Source organism: Python bivittatus, unplaced genomic scaffold (assembly GCF_059951505.1).
Source record: "Python bivittatus isolate LINGU-HERP-01145 unplaced genomic scaffold, Pbiv_v1 ctg000570_np1212, whole genome shotgun sequence".
NCBI lineage: Eukaryota > Metazoa > Chordata > Lepidosauria > Squamata > Pythonidae > Python > Python bivittatus.
The window spans coordinates 23076454-23099094 of record NW_028277097.1 but is presented as its reverse complement, the minus strand read 5'-3'; the positions used below and the strand labels follow the sequence as shown (position 1 = coordinate 23099094).

The following is a 22641-nucleotide window of genomic DNA, read 5'->3' as shown; positions in this document are numbered from 1 at the left end:
TGTGCTGCTTACCACTGTGGCTGTAGTGAGAGCTGGAATGTCTTCTGTACATGCTACTGAGGTGGGCAGGGAAGGAAGCCTGGGCACGGAGGATAACGTTTGCGTCTCTAGGCCAGGGTCCACGTTGAAGGTGGAAAGCCCAATCACATGATGTCCATTCAGTTCACTGGCTTTGTCTGGCAAAGAGCTGAGGAAAGTGCCGTTGTGCATGCAGGCTGCACTGCGGTACGTGTTCGCAAGCCTTGCCGTCTGCAAGTCGCTCTCATCCGAATCTAGCTTTGGAAAGGAGAGGGACTTGATATTGCTCACCGATGTCACAGGTGACAGAGACACTTTGGAAGACAGGGACATCTTTTCACACCCACCCAACTGGGGCAAGGTAACAAGACCATTAGGTTTGTGCAGGGGCTTGAGGTCCAAAGTCACCCTTTCTAAAGAGGCCAAAACCTCTTGGTCTTGCAATACAGACTGAGATGCTACTTTGGGCAAGCTGTTGTCAAGAAGTTGGGCAACTATTGGCCCTGTTGTGTCAACGTGGATTTGAAGGATGTTTTTCAGTTCTTCCTTATCATCAAGGGTTTTCAACTCCAATTTGTCAAAGGGATCTTCTTCACACTCAAAGTCTGCTGGGTTGAAATCAGCCTTCGTGTGAGGGGGACTCAAAACTTTTTGCTTCAATGCACTACTGTTGGCTGGGGTGGGGGTCAGTATAGAGTTGTGCTGCAGACCCGCAAGAATGGGGTTGATGGGAAGAGGCATGGCAGCCCCCGGACAACAAGCATCTGACAGTTGCTCCTCCAAGGCCACTTTAACATTTGCTAGGGCCTCCTCAGCTCTCCTCTCAGTTTCTTGCTGGACAGCTTGGATTCTTTTAATGTTCTCAGCCCACTCAATTGTTTTCTTTTCAAGAGAAAAGTCATACTGAAAAAAGAAAAAGAAATCATGGTAAGGGGCTGGAGGACTCTTGACGGTTATGACATTTTCTCCAAAGGAAAAGTACATGTTGATAAATGCAACACTAGATATTTGTGGGTAGTTTACTGAAAACAAAATAAGAACTCCTTATTAAAATAAAGTTGGAAACACCAAGTAAAGTCAAATTACATTAGCTGTGAGGATACATCAGAACATTTATCTACCAATCTAAAAGCCTCAAAAGAGGCTTGCTCTGATCGCAACTTCTATAGAAGTTCTCCCTGATGGTTAACCAATATTATAGTACACTGATGACTTGAGCTGTGGATCAACTGTTTGTTATTTGGCTTCAACAAATAACGCAGCAGAAGTACAAACAAATCAAAGCAGTTCTATTTTAAGAAACAGAAGGAATCAACCCAATGAGGTCAATGAGAAGAGCTTTAGATTGAGCTAAGTTTAATCAGAGGCATGAGTTAGAAAACAGCAATCTATATATGTACTGTATATTCCTAATCATGTTAATTGTGATTAAGCAGACTAAACATGTGAAAACACTATTAAAAAACTGCCCAGAACTTATGACTCACCTGGGCTTCCCTTATCAGTTGTGGAGAGTCTGGCAAATAGAAGCCAATGGGTAGACCCACTTTAGCTGGTGTTCTGAACTTTTCTCCGATCTTAAATGGAACATCATCAAGGTAACTGAAGGGCCCTGATAGGAAGAAGTGAGACAGTGATTTAGTAGATATTGATCAACACAAGCTCCTATTTATCCAGTTTGCTCGGTGTACTACAGTGGTTAAAACATTTGATTCAGACTAGAGCACACTGAGAGACAGTTTGGTGTCATGGTGAAGGCATTCCCACCAGAAGTGGGAAGGCCATGAATTCTAGTCCTGCCTTAGGCACGAAGCCATCTGGGTGACCTTGGGCCAGTCACTCACTCACCACTTCCGAAATCTTGCCAAGAAAGCTGCAGGGACATGTCCAGGCAGTTGCTATGAGTCAAGACCAAAAAAAAAAAAAAAAAGAAGAAGAAGAGAGAACACTGCCCCAAGTCAGACCAAAGGTTTATCTAACTCAACCTTCCAAGTGTGCTGGGACTGCAACTTCTAGAATTCTTAGCCATATTAGGGAAAGCTGGCCTTGCCAACACTCCTATTCCTTTTTGGAACACAGCCTCCCCATCAAATGTCTAATATTAAAGATAAGAAATAGAGAAAGAACTTTACACGACCAGGAATTCCATACCAGGCACAGCAGTTATGCAGAGCCTTCTATTCTGGAGATTTGCCTTTCATAACAGAGCAATTCTCTGAAGCTGTTCCAGCAAAATTATCCAACACAGTATTCTTAAACTGGATGCCTGGGTCAAATATAGCAAATACTATGCATGACTTCAATACAAGTTTAGGCAGACTTTAGGGGTGGGAGGACCTACTGTTGTTTATTAGTACCCAAAAATGTACCAACCAGGACCGGATGCAAAATGCTCTCTGCAGTAAGTATGCAATGCTAAAAATTAAGAAACTGTCTGCTTCCAAGCATATGCTGAGTCTAAGAATCTTCAACCAATACTGGAAGATGTCTTTTTTTTCTGTCTTACAAACACACCCACTTGGCTCTCCAACTTGTCACAAATAATTTATTCAGCAACAGAGTTTAAAAAAACAACAACCAGTTGTGGCTATCAAACAGCTGAAACTTTTAAATTGCTGCAGATCTACTGAAAAGTTATTCCGAGATCTCCAGGACTGACCAACTTCTCCTCCTGCCCTTGTTCTCATACAAATTCATCTTCTTCCATATGAGATGCCGATGGTCTGAACCACATCAGGAAAAAAGAACTTAGGTACAAACTGGGGACGATGCTAATGCATAAAGTGCGCTATGATCTTCCAAGTACAAGCCTTACTCTAGTTTTATTCAAAGTCTGTCCTTAGATGTGACCCTCCCCACTTGCACAACCAAATGCTGCACAGAATGACAGTGTACACACGCCATGCTGAAATCTCTATCTTCAATCCCTGACCTTAAAAAGTGTATCTGATAATCTGAGGGATTAATATTAAGCTGTGAGCAAATCACAACACACACAGGAGACCCAAGAGTTTACAGTTCCTGTTGGCAGCCATCTTCATACAAGGACCTACCAAGGAAGTTGTGAGGGTATGGTTTACTCCCAACAGCATTCCAAATTATGCACTTTCTCTTTGAAAAGAAAACATCCAATGAAACTGCCAATGCTTACTAAATGTTGTAGCTCCTACCCAATTAACACAATCCTTTTTTAAATAGAGAGACATAACTTGAACAATCTAGAGAGGATTTGTGTGGACTCCAGATCTCTTATAAATCAGAACTAAAGCCCTCTAGGTCCAGAGTTGGCATTGCCAACTTCCAATGGCCATTTTATTAGAAACAAAGAACAGTGTAGCAATGACTGTGTATATATGTACTACACTCTGCCCAGACCAAGCATAGCTATTTGGCCTATTTCTCTCCCTGTTGCTTTCCCAGGCAAAGGGAATTTCCCATGCTTTCCTCATGATGCCTCTAATGATAATCTATCAAATCACAACACTTTCTCCTGCTTCTGCCAGACTAAGGATGCTTATTAAGATAAGCAATTAGGCTGTTTTAAAGGTTAAGCCCAGCCAGACTGAACCATTATTCCAGGCTGGAACCCAAAATGAATATTGTGGGCCAACCGTAACACCTCTTGCCATCTCAAGTGACAGGAAGGAGGTGACCCAAGACAGGCCATTTCTGTTGCTCAGTCCCACCTCGGGAAATGACTTGCGGCTTCCAGCATGAGTCATGGGTGACTGAAGATGTCCGCTGTGAAGAACTAAAGACCGGCGACTAGACCGGCCCTTCAAATTTCTCTGGAGAAGGAGAGATCAGGAGATCGCCCACAGGTGCTCTGAATGGCAGCTCCTCACTAGGAAACCGTAAAACAGCATCAGGAGCCAAGACAGAAGACATCTTTGTTTGCAGCAGCAGCGGAGCCTTTCATAAGGACCCTACTTCAGCTGAATTTACTTTCTAATCACTTTAGAAATGTTCAGTTTAACCACTTTATGGATATTAGAGGCCTTCAAAATGGCGAGAATTTGACACCTATTGAGTTTTACCTTCTCCTTTGGATTTAAGAAATTTTAAATACAGCCTTAAGAATTTAAAATAATATAAAATTGGCAAAAGCAAAAAAAAAAAAGGATTTTGAGAAAAGATTCTCTTAAAAAAGAAAGTTTTAAATGGATTAGGAGACTAGAGAGATTTGGAATATTGATTATTTTTGCTGTAAGATTTGAAAAACAAGTATATAATTAAATAATATACTCGTGGGAAACAACTGAAACAGAACTAAATCCATATTAGGAACTGAGTCTTGATGAAGGTTGCAAATGGACACTAGAGGGAACTAAAGGACCAGGCAGAAAAGAGTTAAAATGGCTTAGCCGGCCATTTAACTTTTTCTTGTCTTAAAGAGTTTTTTACTTAAAGAGTTTTGCTTCAGGAGTTTTTAAAGAGTTTTTTATATGGGCTGAAATATTAATAACTAATATCCCAGAAAGGATATAGGTTTCAATGGATAAACGTTTAGAAGATAATGAGAAAAACCTCTTTAAACTTTTACTTGACACAGACATTATAGAGCTTGACGGCATGGAAGACAACAGAATTGAGATCACCAAAACGGGAATACAAAGGACAGATCAAGAGAAGGGTCTGGACGTGGAACCGCTGCGACAAGAACTCCTGGACGATGCCTCTCCATGAGATTTACAAAGGAGGCTGGTGAAAGCTCTGAAGGCTCCTTCTGAATGCCAAAAAGTGATGACAGAATGAGTCCTGCGATGCCATTGGAATCATTTAAAGGTCAAGATTAGCCAGAGCAAAAAGGAGGAATATAAAGTTGGCTATTTGACCAGGGAGAGGCTATTTGTCTGATATTTCTGGTAACTCCTAATGGACTTTTTGCTGAACCAGGACTGAAAAGATGACGATTTCTGGATTGCGTGTAGATAAAAGTTAGGCTAAGGGGACAAGAGTTTTTTTTATTTGTAACTTTAAAAGAAGGCGAAAAGTTACTATATTAGCTTATGCTCTGTGTGATGAAGGCTGGAAGCTACTTTATTATTGTCTTTGTTGCCTTTTTCCTTTCCTTTCCTTTTCTCAACTTTTCTCAACTTTTTTCTTTTTTTTCCTTTTTCTTTTTTTCTACACCTTTTGAACTTTTTTTCCCCTTCTTCTTTAGTTTGTATTAGTTTTTAATATGTCTGTTAAAAATGTCAATAAATTAATAAAAAAAAGGAACTGCCTTGCAAAAGAAGTTAATTCTCCAGAATGTTTGGATTCAACTGACAGATTTATCTGGCTTTACCTGCTCCCCAGTCATCACTGGATCTCTCAAATCTTGAACTCCTCATTTCCAACATGTAAACTGCTTTGCTAACTTCATATCTGTAAAACTGTTCCGCTTAAGTATAAAGCCTAGCTAGCAGTTACCATGAATAATTAAATCCTATGGTCAGAATCCTTCATATAATCAGATAATAAACATGGAGAAACTACATCCAGATGGATTATCACCTAACACATCCAGCACTTGCCATTCACTTACCATGAAAGTCAGACCCCGACTTCCTAGAAGCCATTTAGAATCTGAAAGATATTTTAAAAGAGCAGAGTTAGCAATCTTCACAATTATAGCACATGCCAGCATATGATGAAGTCCAGTTTATTTATTTATTTATTTATTTATTTATTAATTAAATGTGTATGCCGCCCATCTCCATCTCCCCCAATGGGTGACTCTGGGCGGCTCACAATTAAAACAATATTTTAGATATTAGTTCAGTTTAATGCATCCAACAGGAATGCTACAAAGCTCTGCTTTATATAAGACTGTATGGTTTGGGATTTAACTTTTGGCTATTAGGTATCTGTTTTAACTCTAAGTCAGGTTAAGGGAGCAGTAATCTGCTGAGAGTTGGCCGATTGGAGTGGCCCTGCAAATAAAATTAAGATTCAAAATCAACAGTCTGTCAAGGTGACCTTTGCTCCTGGTGATTATGTGGACATGTTCATGTGGCTCTCAAGTACCTTCTCCTGGTATGGTTTTCCACTTCCTAGTCTAACTTATAGCCCATCCTGGTAGTATCTAATAGCTGGTTATTACTGCATTCTTTTGAACGTTTTCCTCAGACCTTAGCATCAAAACACTTCTGTCCAAATTAGGAGCTACGTTTATCAGCAGCTATGCGCTAACATCAAGTAATTTTGCCCATCTTCAAATATGAAATAGTTAATCTAGTTTCAAATATGAACAATTCAAACACCAAACTCAGGATCTAGAGGCAACCAGAACACATCCTCCTCCACTAGTCCAGAATCTAGTCATCGGCAAGAGCGCATGGAAAAGCCTTTGTCCCTTCAGCAAATACTAACATTCAAGGGTGCAGATATGCAGGTCTCACCATGTTATATTGGCAGGAGGAAGCAAAGTATAGGATTCGATTGAATACAGAATATTCTGAGAGAAGAGTTGGTACCTCTGGCTAATATAATCAGAATACTAATTTAACATTCTAATAGTTGTTTTCCATTAATGTATATTTCTGACTGAACACAGAACAGGTGACTTGTACATCAAACTATGTCTCCAACAATAAATTGGTTTTTATTCTGCTGAATTACAAACTATAAAAAAACAGCTGGAAGGCTTAAGAGTAGACATGAAAATCAAACACAAATCCCACTAACATGGCAAACCAGGATGGATTTTATTTAAATCACTAGTCAGGAGGAGTCAGTTCAATGCTTTAGATCATGATTTATTTGTCAGCAGAGTTCCATAATCATGTCTAGTAAAAGTACATTCTTGTTGTTTGATATAACATGAATTGTTTAGTATTTATACAGAGTTCATTTTCAGAAGTTACTTATTATATAACATCAATATTTAATCAGTTTTTTTTTATATTCATTTTCATTACAACTTGAAATATGACTTAGCATCAAGCTAGAGATATGTCCTCCTGAAGTCTTTAGGAGCTGAATCAGCTCCTTTCAATGAACTGTTGTGGAAGCTATTTTTACCATGACAGCCTAGGAGAGAATGATCATCAGCTTTTAAATTGCATTAATGACCTTGTTTGCCTTGACCTTCTTGGTTGTTGCACTGTTAAGAGAGAAGTTGGTTATCAGGGCTGTTAGTTTATATTTCATCTCCATATTAGCAAGTGCAAGCAAATAAAATCAGAAATTATTTTCATAATTACCTCTTTGTTCATTTTTTTTTAAAAGCACTTAATACAAATTTTCAACCCTGACTCCTATAGATTTAAATTAATCAACTTTGAAATTCTTTATCTTCCCTCAACTTTGGCATGAAAGATCCACTTCTCTGGGGAGTCAATGGGAGGTTCCAACAAAATTAGGCTAGAGGGAGTTTTCCTCAGATCTAGGTGGCTGAGTTGCACTGTTTCCAACTGGGACAGCTTGTTATTACAAATGTAAGTCTGCACAGACATAAGCTATATTTGCTAGCCACTTGCTGGCATTTCTCCTCCGTGCACAAGACAGTCTTCTCTTTACAAACAGGCTGTACTAATTAGCTGAAAGCTACACAGAAGCCGAATGCAGGGCTGATAGACCCTGGAGAAGTAGGAATGACTTGTCTTTGGACTGTGGTCTCAGTCATGCCACATTTGCAAACTGAAGTTATTTCACAGTCCAAAGAATGAAATGCTTCCTGTCTCATTAGGGTTGCTATTCTCGTAGTGCCTTTAAAAGCTGTCTCAATTATTAATTGACATTTACCCAGCCCTTTGGTTGGGAGCCTCTCTTTCCAAATTATGGCTTAAACAAGCACTGAAACCCATCAGATATTTAATGAGCCTTCTAATACAAAAGATAAAAATCAGAAATGGAAATGATCACCCATGAAAGGGTGGTTCTTTTCCTAACATTCAGATGTTTGATAAAATTCTGGAAAATACTTTTTTTTTTTTGGTCGCTATTGTTCAGACAGACCAGCCTTGGGCACTGCCATTATTTCAGTACAAGACTGAGGTTGAGAGCAATGGGTTTCATGTCTGAACTAGCACCCTGTCTCTATTACAGGCAAATCTGTCCTCCGCTCTGCTTTCCATTTACAACTCTTCCATGGCTTCTTTGAGGCTTTACTCCAGGACACAACGAAGCATCCATGTGAGCAACTAATCTGTTGCACCAATCCCTTGCTCACATATTAGTGTGATAAGTCATAACATGGTTTGTCTGGTTTCGCCTTAGGGAACTGTCTCAACCCAGCTGCTATGGTTTGTAAACCAAGATTTATGGTTGAATGTATTGTGTGAACTATCACCAACTGTGACTTATTCACTAAAACATAGTTAAACAAACCACAGCTAACTGTACTGTGAAAGCTAAGCCAACAAATACCTTCCCCACCAAAACAAAGCTCCCAAATAAATCCATTCAGGGAAACTAACAGCAAACTTAATATAGAAATCAGTTAACTACCACTTCTGGAAAATATTCTGCCTCTCTGATTTCCCATTTGGCCAATAAGATCAAGGACTCAAGTCCTAACACTGAATCGGATCCAGATCCTGATGTTTTACCATCTACTGGATATTGAGATCAATCACATGCTTAGAGAAAGCAGCAGGGTTTCCTGTAGACAGTTTCTTAAACAGGGTAGCCAAATGCTCTTAATGAAGAACACAAAGCAGTCATCCTGAGACAACTGTGCCAAATAATGTAGTCTGAACCTGGAGAAAGAATAATATCAATCATAGCTTAGATAGCCTATCCTCAGAACACTGGCTAATATGTTAAAAACATCCAGGTTTATTGCCATGAAGATTTGTGGCAGAAAAGGCCATTATTTAATCCCTGGAATACATTTTGAACTGAAATCTATTAGCTTCATCGGAGGACCTGAGGCTCCAATACAGTGGTACCTTGGTTCACGAACTTAATTCGTTCCGCGACTCTGGTCGCGACCCGGATCAAATTTTCCCATAAGGTTCAATGTAATTATGGTTAATCCGTTCTGACCCCTCCGAATTTGGTCGCCAACCGATTTTGGTTGTGACCTGAATCAAATTTTCCCATAAGGTTCAATGTAATTACGGTTAATCCGTTCTGAACCATATGTTTTTTTTTAAAACCACAAAAATATGACACAAAGTACAGTACGAAGAGAGAGAAAGCTAACCTTGCTCCATGCGACTTCTGGCGTGGAGGACAGGAAGGCGGGTGGGGAGGTGGTTATTGCTTGGAGGGAGAGTCCCTCTCCCTACAGGAAGCCACGACCACGTGTCACAGCAGGGAAAATGGCCGCGGATCCTGTTCGTCACCCGATCCGGCATTCGCGAACGGAAGCAAAATTTTGCGAACGGTGCTGTTCATGACCCGAATTGGTTGTGAACAGAAGCGTTCGTGACCCGAGGTACCACTGTACTATGTTAAGAATAAAAAAGCACTAACAAATTCACTAACGATAGCTGTATAAAATATAAATATGAATTAATACTAATAAAAATAAAACAATAACCTCTGTATACCTGCTTCCTCTTTTAGTTAGGCCAGGTTTCAATACTATGACAGACAAGAATTCTGCCTCCTCTAGACACTGCAGAATCTTGAAGGCCTCCATCCGATCACACCCCCTTCAGCTGGCCTTCGAAGCTTAAACAGCTCTGAAGCACCTCCAACTCTTTCTTTCTCTTGGCGACCCAGGCGTGACCCAGGGCATCCCACGATATGAACCAGGCCCACTAGACAGAGGAGGTGCTGCGCTTCCTTTCTGCTCACCACTTTAAAACCACAGCACGTGCCCCAGTCAAGCGGAAGAAAGCAACGGGAAGAAGCTAGAGAAGAAGAGCTGAAGGGAAGGCTCTGCTTCGGTGGTGTGACGCTGGAAGGAAATGCAGGAAGAGGATCCCCTCCAGCCACACACGGAGCTGCTTCACCTGTTTTAAGGAACCGTTTCACCTCTCGCTTTCATCCCCAACTCCTGCCCGATTTCTTTCCCTACATTCATACAGTATTTAATTTTCAGTTTTTTTTCTATTTATGATTCTATCTGTAATTGGATTTTGTTCAGGGAACATTAAGTCATACATTTCATTGTCTTCATATTGCTATGCAATTTTGTCCTAATTACTATCTTTTCCTTCCAGCCTCACTGGAGCTGTGTACAACAAGGGAGCATTCAGTTTCAACAAACCGCTGAGAATTAAGGAGAGATGAAGCACAAGTAGAAGGCAAAGCTACCATTTCCTGCAGCAGCCCTTTAACTCTTGCATGTTCATGGGGCCCCTCCCTCTATTTGCAAAGTGAATCGAGTATACCTGGGGTCCTGCTAGCTTTCCTATTGATAAAGCCCCTTTAGCCAAAATAGCACTGACCCAGAGAGAGTCAGGAGGGCAGGACTGTGGCCGTCATGCCCAACTTGCAAATAAATGACTGGCTGTTGTTGGAGAAACAGTACTAAATTTAAAAAGTTCTATTCAGTCTCAGCTCAAAGGCCTTTTTGTTCCCAACACCAACGCACTACAGATTTGGGAGATGTGGTGACTCTCCTTGCAAGCAGGGTTCTTTGTTCTTGGCATATACCCCCAAACCAAAGAATTATGAGAGGATGCCACTATTCAAATTACGTTTCCTGACACTCCTTGGCAGTCCAGCAAGATTCTGAGCTCTTCTGCAAGGAGCTTCTCTTTAACTCCAGCTCTTGGGTGGAGTGCTTTGGATTCCGTCCCCAAAGCAAAAAACTTAAAATTCTGAGAATGCAGGGAGTAGTTCTGGACCTCAGACACAAGAATGGCATTAGCGAGAAATTCCTTTTCAAAACAAGGCAGCACATGCTCAGACATAAAAAAAATCACTTGGGGAAGATTAAAAGAGCAAGGGACTTACCTTCGAGCTTGGACTTACTCAGCACAGTAAACTTTAAATCTGGGTTGACAAAATGTAACTGTGGCATTCACGTAATATACCATGCCCAAACAAACCAGTGATGGCCTGGTCTATTCAATGTGTTAAGACAATCAATGGGATCCCACAAACTACATCTTAGCCTAGTCCTAGTATGCTGTGGAAATTTAGTTAAAGACTATATTCACATAATAGGCCAGAAGTTGTTTGGCACAAACCATGGGAATATTTGCTGGTCTAATTCCAGATGAACCAGTGAACTTACAGTAGTCCTGATCCACTGGAGAACAACCATCTTGAAGATTATGGGCCATCAAGTCAGTGTCAGCTCCTAGCAACCACACAGATTTTTCTCCATGATGATCTGTCCCTAATCTGGTCTTTCAGACCTTCCAACAATAATCTTGAAGTCACCTCAATTAATTTTGAGCTATCAAACTGTCTCTATGGGGGCGGGGGGGAACCGCTGCTATGATCCTACTGGAACCTAGGCTAAATATACCCAGCTCCTTAAATCTCTCTTCATAGGGCTTAGGTTCTAGTTCATCAATCCTCTTTACTAGCCTTCTTTCAACCTATTCTAATTACTCCGAACCCTTCTTAAAGTATGATGCTGAGAATTAGACAGTCATCAAGGTGGGATCTGACCAAATAGAACTAAGTGGAATGCTTTGACACCAGTTCTACAGTTCCAGGCTACTTATCCATCCTCTTCCTTTATAGCCCTTCCTTTATAACCTGTCCCTCTTTCCATTCCCTGTATGTGTCCTTCCCTGCCTCCTCCCCAGATTGACACTTGGTTTAGTGAAGCTTCTTCAGCTGTTTTTTCTTTGCAAGCCTGCTTTTAATATTACCTTCTTTAAGAACTCCCATTTTTGTTTCCTACCATGAGGAACTGTTAAGAGTTATTTAAATGCCAAATACTCCATTCAATAAAATATTTCCATGGACTATAGAATATGTCTGTCTAGGGAATTCTCCTTTACCTGAAAAGAGGTTAAGAAAATATTTCACCACCTTGGATAATGAAGAATCTGAAGAACAAACATGAGACCAACAACAGAGGCACATGGCTGAAGAGGCTTACTGCACTGAGTTAGCATGTCCAACTCCTCAAATGAAATGAAATGAAATGGAAAAGCAAGAAGCTCCAAAGTTCCCTCCCCCCACTTCCATAAAGGAATATAGAAATGACCTTGGGGAATATATGAAATAATTGTTAAGGAGGAACTTGCAGAAAACACTATACAATCCAGAGACAGAATTAAGTGTGAGAAAGAAAGTCAAAATAACCCTGCTTTTAGTGTTTAGTATAAGATGGGATAGAGAGAAACTTGGTGAGGCTTTCAAGATGCTGTTACAGTACTCAAAATACTACAATTAGGTAGCATTTCTGGAATTCCTGTGGTGTCTGTAGCTTGACCTGGCCTACCTTCTCGTCAAGTGTCTGGTACACAGGGAGGGGGGCATACAGTGTTACTGGCCAGTTAGCAAATTCAGACCATTCTGCTCAGATAGCATTTAGACTATTAGAGCCCACATATCCCTAACAAAGAAATAAGGGGCACAGCCTGAAACACGCTTTTCCTTCTGTACCTTCCTTTTCGCAAGAACTGTAAGGCCTTGGAACAGCAATTCCTGCCTGATGCCACAATGGAACTCCAGCCCCAGGATTCTCTCCCACACTGCCAACTTGTTAAGCTCCTTGCAAAGCTTTTGTTTTCCAATATAATTTTGGTGTACAGTAAACCCTCCCTATAAGTGAGGTTTTTAGATGCATTTTGCTATAACATTTCACTATTTTAATATTCTGGCCAAAAGGAGAAAATCTAAGTGGCTCAGTTCCCTCCTGCACTGGAGTGGCTTATAAGCACCAATAACTAAAATAAAAACAAATAAACATGAGATGATGAAACAGATGCTCAGTCTTTGGATGGAGGATCAGAGCCAGAAGAAAATCCAGTGAGCATGATTAGGAATACAGTAAAGCTAAGAAACTGTGTGAGCATTCTGTGGCCAGCCTAGCAAATTTATGGCCAGCAAAGGCTGGTCTGAACTTTAAGAAATGCTACAATGGGCATCATGTGAAACCAGCAAGAGAGACCGCCTCAGCAGACCATGAGGGAGCATTTGGAAACAGCACTGGTTGCGCTTTTTGATGACCTCTGGCGGGAGCGAGATGGGGTAGTGTATCCATCCTCGCTCTACTTGAGTTCTTGGTGGCCTTCAATACCATCAACCATGGTATCCTTCTGCAGCGGCTTCAGGGGTTGGGAGTGGGGGGCACTGTGTTGTCCTGGTTCACTTCCTTCCTCTGTGGCTGTTCCCAGTCAGTGTTGACAGGGAGCGAGAGGTCTGGCCCTCGCCCATTTTGTGGGGTTCCGCAGGGTTCAGTAGGTTCTCCACTTCTATTCAACATCTACATGAAGCTGGTAGGTGAGATCATCCGTCACCATGGGGTGAGATATCGTCAGTATGCTGATGATACTCAGCTGCATATCGCAGCCCATGGTGAGTTAAGCGATGCCATGACCTCCCTCTCGCAGTGCCTGGAGGCTGTTAAGGTCTGGATGGGGAGCAACGGGTTGAAACCGAACCCTGGCAAGATGGAAAGGCTCTGGGTTTGGGTTCTTTGGTCCATGGAGAATTGCCATCTTTGGTCTTGGATGGGGTCGCACTGCCCCAGACGGACCCAGTGACTTGCAACCCCAGCTTGAGGAGCAGATGGTAGTCATGGTCAGGAAGGCCTTTATGCAACTGCGGGTTCCGCACCAGTTACGCCCTTTCCTGGACCAACAGGCCCTGCTCACAGTCACCCATGCCCTAGTCACCTCCCATTTTGACTACCGTAATGTGCTCTACATGGGGCTGCCCTTGAAAAGTATCTGGAAGCTTCAGTTGATACAGAATGTGGCAGCCCACCTAGTTTTATGCAAATATAGATTTACACGTGTCACCTCTCTTGCAGGAGCTGCATTGGCTGCCCATTTGCTCTGGGTCCAATTCAAGGTGCTGGTTGTCACCTTTAAAGCCCTACATGGCTTGGGCCAGGTTATTTGAAGGACCTCCTTTTCCCAGTTTCACCTGCCTGACCCACCAGATCGGGGAGGCAGGGTATGTTACAGGTCCCCCTATTAAGGAGGTCCATCTAGTGGGTGCGAGAAGAAGGGCCTTCTCTGTGGTGGCTCCTTCCCTGTGGAACATCACCCCCGCAGAGATAAGACTGGCCCCCACCTTGATGCTCCTCCGCAAAGCCCTGAAGACATGGTTTTGCCAGCTGGCCTGGGGACCCCAGGTCAACCTGGAGCCCATCAAATGGCTAGTGTAAATATATTGTTGTCACCAGGGGGATAGGGGAGTAGAGTGGGTTTTGTATTTGGGATTTTTATTCCTGTAAGCCGCCTGGAGTCACCATGAGTGAGTTGGGTGGCCATATAAATTAATTAATTTAAATTAATTAATTAATTAATTAAAAAATAAATAAATGAGGGAGCATCTAAGTTTCCTGACAAATGGAAAAAAGATGAAAGACGGAAAGGGTTATTTCCCAGAACATATCCTCAGTGCTGACGAAATGGCTGTCTTGTAGAAATACATTTATTTCCAACAAGGAGAAAAGGACACAGGTTCAAGATTGCTAGGAAGAAGCTAACACTTCTGCTATATGGTTCACAGAGAAGCCAATGCTTTAAATCAAGCTCTTAAAACTGTATGCTCTTAATGACAATGAACTAGATTACTATTGTTTTAAAAAATAGCTTGTTTGGTTTCTCTTAATGTTAATATTTGTTTACTGGATTTATTAAGCTGCAAACTAATTTTATTGGATGGAATTTTGTAATTACTCTGTTTATACTGTACCTTGGTAAAGGAATGTAATAAATAAAGAGAAAAGGGATATCAAAGCACTGCTGCTTTGCAATAATGTTCCTGCCCATTCTGAGGATAAATTATTGTTAGCTCCTCCAAATAATGAAAGAGTGTTTTCTCAAACCTTGTCTTACTTCTTCAGCCAGGTATCAAGGCATTATAAAAGATTTTAAGAGAGATGATATGCAATGCATATTTGAGCATATTTCTGACATCAGTGAAAATAACCCAATCTGACTTTAAAGAATGCAGAAACTTTAGGACTGTTAATTATTTGACCAGTTTTCCTGTGGCTGATGATCAATGTGATCAACCACATTGTTGCTTCTGCCTAACAACTGGAAGACAATGGATCTGAAGATGTGTAATCAAGTGATATTAATCAGCTCTTGGAATCTCATTCTCAGGATCTAAGGGAAGAGGATCTTCAAGCTGATTGCATCACTCATGTCAGCATCATCCAAGCAGTATGGTAAGAATTATCTCAAAAACAGATTATTCCCAAACACAGTGTGTGTTCCTTATACTTAGGTCTCCTAATCCCATTTTCCCCAAAGGTTTTAAGTTTACCAAAGATGAATTTCCCAGCTATAAGAGTTGTTAAGAATGGAATCCTTGTAGTTGGCAAACAATTACTGAATCAAGTTTTTAATATTGTTCTGAATGAATTCTGAAAAGATTTCTAGTAGCCTAATCTTGTTTTGTCTTTATTACACTATTACTTAATTGTACATAAATGCATTTTACATTCTTAGTGTCTTGTTTTCCATTAGCTAAATAGCTTTAGGGCATTCCACATCTTACTGTGGAGTCCTTGGTGCTCTCTGAGCTTGGCTGTTTGCTTGCAGACGTTTCATTACCCAACTGGGTTTGCACTGCTTGCAGACATTTCATTACTGACTAGGTTTGTACTCCACACTGCAGCAACCCAGAACACCAGAAAAAGGAAACAGACCACTATACAACATCTTCCAACAAAATGGATACCCATTTATTAAAAAGTGCCTGACCATTCAACCCACTACAGCACAACCAACACAAGCTACTGTATAAAAAGGATAACACTGCTATACATCAGAAACATCTCAGAAACAACCAACAGACTATTACAACCACACGGCATCGCCATAGCACACAAACCAACTAGAGCCCTCCAAAACATCTTAAGTAAACCAAAAGACCCAGTAGCCCAAGAAGGAAAAAAAAAGAATCATCTACAAGATAGTGTAAGGACTGTAACAGCCACTATGTAGGACAGACAGGCAGAAGACCAGCAAAGCGCATCCATGAATACCAACTAGCAGTCAGAAGACACAGTGAAAACTCCTTAATTTTACAACACATGGACAGACCCAATCATTGTTTCAACTGGGAAACTGTGAGCAACCTAGACCAAGTTAAATCCAAAAAGGGAATTCCTGGAAGCTTGGCATTCAGACAAATCAGCCATCAGTAGACACATAGAGATACACATTTACACACCATCCAAAAGCTAAGAAGGAAACAAAAAGACTAGAACAGATCCTCTCCAGCAACCAACACCCAGATAAGATAGGATTAACACCAGACAAAAAATCAAGCAAACAATACTCTAATCAAGGAACTACCAAGAAGAAAATGGTTACCCCCACCAACAGTGGTAGGGCAAGCTACTGTATATAAACAGGAAGCAAACTCCACCCTCGCAAGCACTGATGATGTTACCTAGTGGGGTAATGAAATGTCTGTAAGCAAACAGCCAAGCTCAGAGACTGCCAAGGACTCCACAGTTCAACCCTGAGTTACATATATTCTCTTCTACTGGAACATCTTACTGTGCCTATGTATTATTAGCATGTTGTATTACATCTTCAGGTTATAAATGTAAACCTGACTTATAAGTAATAGTGGCTAAGAAACTACTATTAGGCTTAAGATTCTATGAAGAAAATGTGGGATAAGCAGTAAAATTAAAAATTGCTATTCTCCCCATGCTTGCTTTCCTTATGGAACAGATTACAGTAGTCCTCATTTAGCGATTGCCTCATTTAGTGACTGTTCACAGTTACAACAATGATGAAAAAGTAACTGTGCAACCAATCCTTGCATTTATGGCCTTTCAAGGTCTGTAAAGCAAAGCAGAGCAAAAGTAAGACCACAAACACAGTTGTAGTTTCATTTAGCAACCACTTCGCTTAATTATTGAGTTGCCAACCCCAATTGTGGATGCTAAATGAGGACTACCTATGTTTTATCTTAAGATTTATCTTACCATGACTATGATTAAAGTGGAATAAGGAGACCTAATTAAAGACATCCTCATCTCATAACTGAAGAACCTGGCTTTAAAATGCACAGAAAGTTTGCCAGCTCTTACACAACCACTATGCAAATCCAGCCTCCTAGAGACTGACAGTTTCTCCAAGTAAGGAGCTGAATCAATAATACAGATGGAAAACAGAAATTACACCCAGTAGGAAGCAAAGTTAGAAGATAGACAGTATTGAAATATAACCTGCTCTACTACCACTGTTGAGATACTGCACTGAGGTACACCCAGCTCTACTACCACTGTTCACCTGCACCTTCTTGATAAAAAGTTACTACGGGAAAACTAGGCTAGACAGTCTGCAATAAAATCAATTGTCTAATAAATGCAATGATTTTCCAGGTCATTAAAACGTAGTTTTACCTCATCATAAACAATGCTGTGATTATGGCATTGAATAGAAATGACATTGTACTATAAGAAAATAATAGCCTATGGATGTACAGAACTGTTATACTAGTTACAAGAAAAGCTCCCTCAAGGAAGTTAACTTCTTTGTCACACTCCACATTTACTTACACTTGCTGACTTGAACCAAGGATCAGAGTAACTGGATTCTACTCAGGTAGCCAAACAATTGCAACTGGTGAAACAATTGAAATAATTCTAGTGTTTCAACTCTGTACTATTTTGCCATGTCACTTTCATATCAAAAGAGCAGTTAACCGAGACCAGTACCTATATTCAGCCAAATTTATTTTTCAGTGGGTGTAAGAATCTCTTCTAAGTAGCATTATGTAGCCACTCCTGAAACACTTTTTATCAGAAAAAGCATATAAGCAATTCTACCCATACAGAGGACAACATTGGGAACTATGTTAAGTATATGAGGGAAAAAGCAAATGTAAGAAATGTGTTGCAGTCAAACTGCAAATGAAAAGGGTGAATTAGCCAATATGATATTAATCTTAGGCAACTGAATCAGTATAACATGCAGTGTCATGCTAAAAGTGGAAGCATAAAAGATTATGAACTTTGTCCATATTAAAAGGTAAAGATAAATCTCAAATTTGGGCTAACCGGTAAGAGTGTAATGCTGAACAATTCTTAATCCCCACAAATATGACAAAATGTTACAACATCTCTTTCATACAAAGCTAAAAGTCAAGAATAAAAAAAAAGAAAGAAAACCTGTGCCCTTTTGTGAACAAACTTTCAAATTATCCATTCTATAACTGGAAGAGCTAACACCAGGGGAGAACCTTGCCAGCAGTGACTCAGTCCAAGATCACAGCATTACCCCAATTTGAATGCAAGACTGGCTCTTTTTCAGCCCAAGAGAGGATATTTTGATCATGTTGGAAGAATCTGAAGCTCAAAATACTGTTTTGTATATAAGATGTTTCCAAAATGATCAAAACAACCTGTTTCACATTCAAAATAGGTGTTTCAAATTCAGAGCAGGTCTAATTCAAAATATTTTATCACTGCCAGTTAGCAACTTTGACTATCTGGAAAGTTTCAGATGGGCTTTTAGACAGCTCATGTTTGAGAGAGTGAATATTAGGTGTTAGGCTTCAGTTGGTGACTGCTTGGTCTTACTGATCAGTGCTACCCAAGCAAACTCCTGTACTAAGAACGATCACGAGAACCAACTCCTGTTTGGTAAACTTAGTGATATCTGCAGTATAGCTTACATAATGCAGTGAGAATTTATCATAAACTTCCAAAACTTGTTCATGTGTGTAAATGTTACATAATCTACATTCTGAAGTCTCTTCATCTCTTCCACTAAACATTTTGGAAGTCTATTTTTCCAATTGTTATCAATAGAAAAATAAAGAAAAGCATAAAAGTAAATTTCAGCGGCAACAAGGAATTGTGCAATACTTTAAATACCACTGTATTACATGTAATTTTGTGGCCTATGGCTTAATTTAATGGGCATTATTATTTTGAGTTTCAAGCAAATATAACTTCAGGAGAAGCCTAAAACCACATTTATTTATATAGGGCTTTTATCTGTAAGGTGTCCAAAACCATTAAGGGAGTGGGCAGCATATTTATTTATGCAGAAAATTTATAAACACGCAAGCAGCACTATAAACCAGAAAGTCAGATGGAACTGAAGTACAATGATAATTATCCTACTGATAACCTGCAAGTGTCTTTTGGTTGTTAATGCAGACATTTCTACATTGGAAATAATGTATGGTATTATAAAAATGTTCACGCTCAAGTTGTTTAGGAAAGTTTAAATATCTTAATTATAGCTCCTCAATAGCTGAAAGACTGAATAAAATCAGCAGGACATACTTTGAAATAAATGGAGTGTACTATTCAGATTCTGAGGAGTTTTTTTCCCCTTCTAATACCTTCAGTAACACAGTACACTTTTGCAAGGGTCATTCCACAGATAAGTGATAACATTTTCCCTATTTAAAAGCCTTACTTTACAGTTCCTGGAATCTGTCACAAGACAGCAAGCCTTTTCACCTCTGAATTTAAACATAAGTTTTGATGAAGGTCAAAATTTTCTATAATCTTCCAATATTTAATAGAGCATCATATTTTAATTGTATTAGTATCTGTATACTGTATACTTTGCAAGAATCCATGAAAATGAATGCTTTGGTCCTCTTTTATTTACCCGGTTGTCTTCTGCAACCCCAAACTAAAAATTCTCCATCTTTCTACACACTTACATAGCAAGAATCATTAGGCTTAAATGCTACCATATACGTAGTCCTCGACTTACAACCACAATTGGGACTGGAATTTCCATCACTAAGCTATGCGGTCATAAAGTGAGACATCAAGTGACTGCATCGCTTAGCGATTTGCAATTCCAGCACTCCCCATTGCTGTCGTTAAGCGAATTCCATCAGTTGTTAGCTGAGGACCCACCCCAATCCAAGCCATTTCAGGCTTGATCCCTCCTAGCCTTGAGCCTAGTAAGATTAGGGACTGACTCCAACTTCCTCCACTGCCTATCTCCCCACAATCTCTGCCCTTTTGGCCACCCTGCACCCTGACTCGTGGGATGACAAGCAGCCCCAGAACCACGTGGCCCTGGGGCTGCTTGCCATGCTACAGCTCTAAGGCTTCTTACCCCTCCTTCCCTCACTCACACGCACCAGGGCCCTCCTTCCCCTTTCGCTCACTCGCACCAGTGCCCTCCTGCCCTCCTTCCCTCGCTTGAGGACTCTCCAGGGGCACTTCCAGCGCTGAAAGAGCACTCCAGGGCGCGCTTCTGGGTGCTGAAGGACTCTCCAGGGGCACTTCCGGTGTGTACTCTGCAAAGCTTTCCTCCTGCAAAGCCCCAAAGCTGCAGTGCAAAGGGGGTGCAGTGCGTGTGACCAAGGGGGAAGAAGGGTGCTGGTGCATGCTAGCAAGCGAAGAGGAAAGAGGGCACAGTGTGAGTGAAGGGGGAAGGACAATACAGTGCATGCAAGTGAAGAAAAGCCAGAGTGGGTGGGGGAGACTTACCTAAGTGACTTGCGACTTCCTCTGCCAGTTTCCCCATTGACTTTGCTTGTGGGAAGCCAGCAGGGAAGGTTGCAAATGGTGATCATGGGGTGCTTGGCAACTGGTTGTGTGAACAGGTTGCCAAGTGCCCAGGTCATGATCACATGACTGCAGGGGCTCTGCAACAGCTGTAACTTCAAGGACCAGTCATAAGTCCATTTTTTCAGCAGTGTTGTAACTTCAAATGGTCACTGAACGAATGGTCAAATGGTCATAACTTGAAAACTATGCTTTAGGCATAGTAATTATCTGCCATTTTTTCCCCAAGTAACCACAACATTTTAAATTATTAAAACTATTTAAACAAAAATTGGCAGAAAAATGTGTTTAACAGGTAATTTTGTGTGAAAACTTAATACCAAAAGTCTGGGAAAAGTAGAGCACCAAATTAACCAAGAATGACTCATAGGAAGTTTTAGCTGAATATTACTCAACAGATCATTACTGATTGAATCCAGAGTTTCTACTGGTGCCCATCCCAAAAAGTAAGAAAAAGGAAGAGTATAATATATTAAAATACCACAATACAACTTCCCTTATAACCCACACTATAAAATAAAAAAAGATTATGTGTCATTATAGGAGGTTTACATATTTCAAGACCTCACCAAAAATGTGAGTTTTGTTTCCGAAGACTTACAGGCCCAGTACCTCCTACCCCAACAAAACCACATCTATTCTTCTAGAAGAAATAGTGAAGTTTTGGCGGGGGGGGGGGGGCAATCATTTGTCAGATACTGCCTTGCCTATGTCCCAAAGACAGGCATACCAATCAGAGAACATAAAGACCAGTATAAGACTTGGAGACACCCAGTCCAACCTATCTCTAAAGCAAGAATGATTTGGCCTAGTAATTAAAATGTCAGGCTATAACATTTATTGCTGGTCCTAAGCGTACAACGAGCTTTCCCATTTCTAGCCGCTGCAAGCCACATAAGACCCCTGCTAAACAGACCTTTATTACCACTCCCAAACAGCAAGCCAGATCCAAGGAAATGGTCTCCTCAGGACCAGCTATTGAGGGCGGGGACAAGGCGCATTCTGCCAACAATCAGGACACTCCAGCATTTTAATCACAACAAACCAGGAAGTAACCCGTTCGTTTCCTCTTCTTAGTCCACCCTTCCAAGGTTACGCTTTGGAAATTCCCGTCTGTCGCCCGGACCTCTCTTCCCCCGAAGCAGGAGGGGAGCCCCAGAAACGGGCCCCACCCGCTGTGGTCTGCCCTGGGCAAGGGGAGCCACCTTCTCAGCGGGGCTGCTCCGGCTGCGATCGGCCGGGCCGCTGCTCCTGGGCGAGAGGCTCATTCAAGGGCCGGCGAAGTTCCACCGAGGCAGCGAGTCCAACCTCAACCGGGGGGGTTGGATCCAGGGGGCCGGGGCACGACCAGGCCGGTCGGCGGTGGCCTCGTCGGGCCCTGCGCGCTCCGGCAGCGCTGAGCGGGGCTCCAGGCGACGCCGGCCGAAGGAAAGGCCGCAGCGGAGCCGGATTCTCACGACCCCAGGGCGAGGGGGCGGCGTCACACACCCCCGGGCGCACTGCGCCTGCGCATACACCGCGGCCCCTCCATGACGACAGAGCGGCCCTTCGCCTCAGTGGCGCCCGGGAAGCGAGGGAGGCCCGGCGCTTGGCCTACTCACCGCGGCGGCGGCGGCTCCGCCTCAGGCCCTATGGCGGCTCCTCTTCCTCCTTCTCCTCAACGGCGCGGCGTCTCCGAGTTACACGTCCCGACCAACGACGACCGCCCACCGGCTCCCACCTCCAGACGCTCCTCGGTAATGGGGCGACGCCATCTTGTCTCTCCGTCCCGGCTCCGCCCCGCCTCTTCCGCCTCCGCCTCCAACGGCGCTGTGCTGCGTCACGAAATCGGTCACGCGACACGGAAGGTGCCAATAAGTGCTGGAAGGGCAGGCGAAGCGGGCGGGTCTTCAGTCGGACAAGCGTTGCAGGCGGGGAACGCCCCTCACTCGCAGGGAATGATGGGAAGTGTGGTCCAGCCCTCCTACAAGAAGCTGGCGGAGGCTCCTTTAGGGTTTTTCCCCCCTGAAGCTCCAAAAAAGCAGAACCGGTTGGATTTGGGAAAAAAAGGAATAATGGGTTATATTATAAGCCTAGAC

At 41.9% G+C, this 22641-nt stretch overlaps 1 protein-coding gene across 3 annotated transcripts in view; it reads right to left on the bottom strand.

The window, feature by feature from the left end:
- UBAP1 (ubiquitin associated protein 1) overlaps nucleotides 1-22433 on the bottom strand; it is a 29233-nt gene extending 6800 nt beyond the window's left edge. The window contains exons 1-4 of one of the 3 annotated variants that reach the window (XM_007440122.4): nucleotides 22165-22433; nucleotides 5549-5589; nucleotides 1506-1630; nucleotides 13-921 (exon numbers count right to left, since the gene is read on the bottom strand). In XM_007440122.4, coding sequence (XP_007440184.1) covers nucleotides 13-921; nucleotides 1506-1630; nucleotides 5549-5582 — 1068 coding nt within the window. In that variant the 5' untranslated portion in view covers nucleotides 5583-5589; nucleotides 22165-22433. Of the gene's footprint in view, nucleotides 1-12; nucleotides 922-1505; nucleotides 1631-5548; nucleotides 5590-21608; nucleotides 21712-21768; nucleotides 22031-22164 lie in introns of those variants that run through there. The other 2 variants (XM_025174339.2, XM_025174340.2) reach the window with 2 other exon arrangements.
- Nucleotides 22434-22641: the final 208 nt, after the last annotated feature.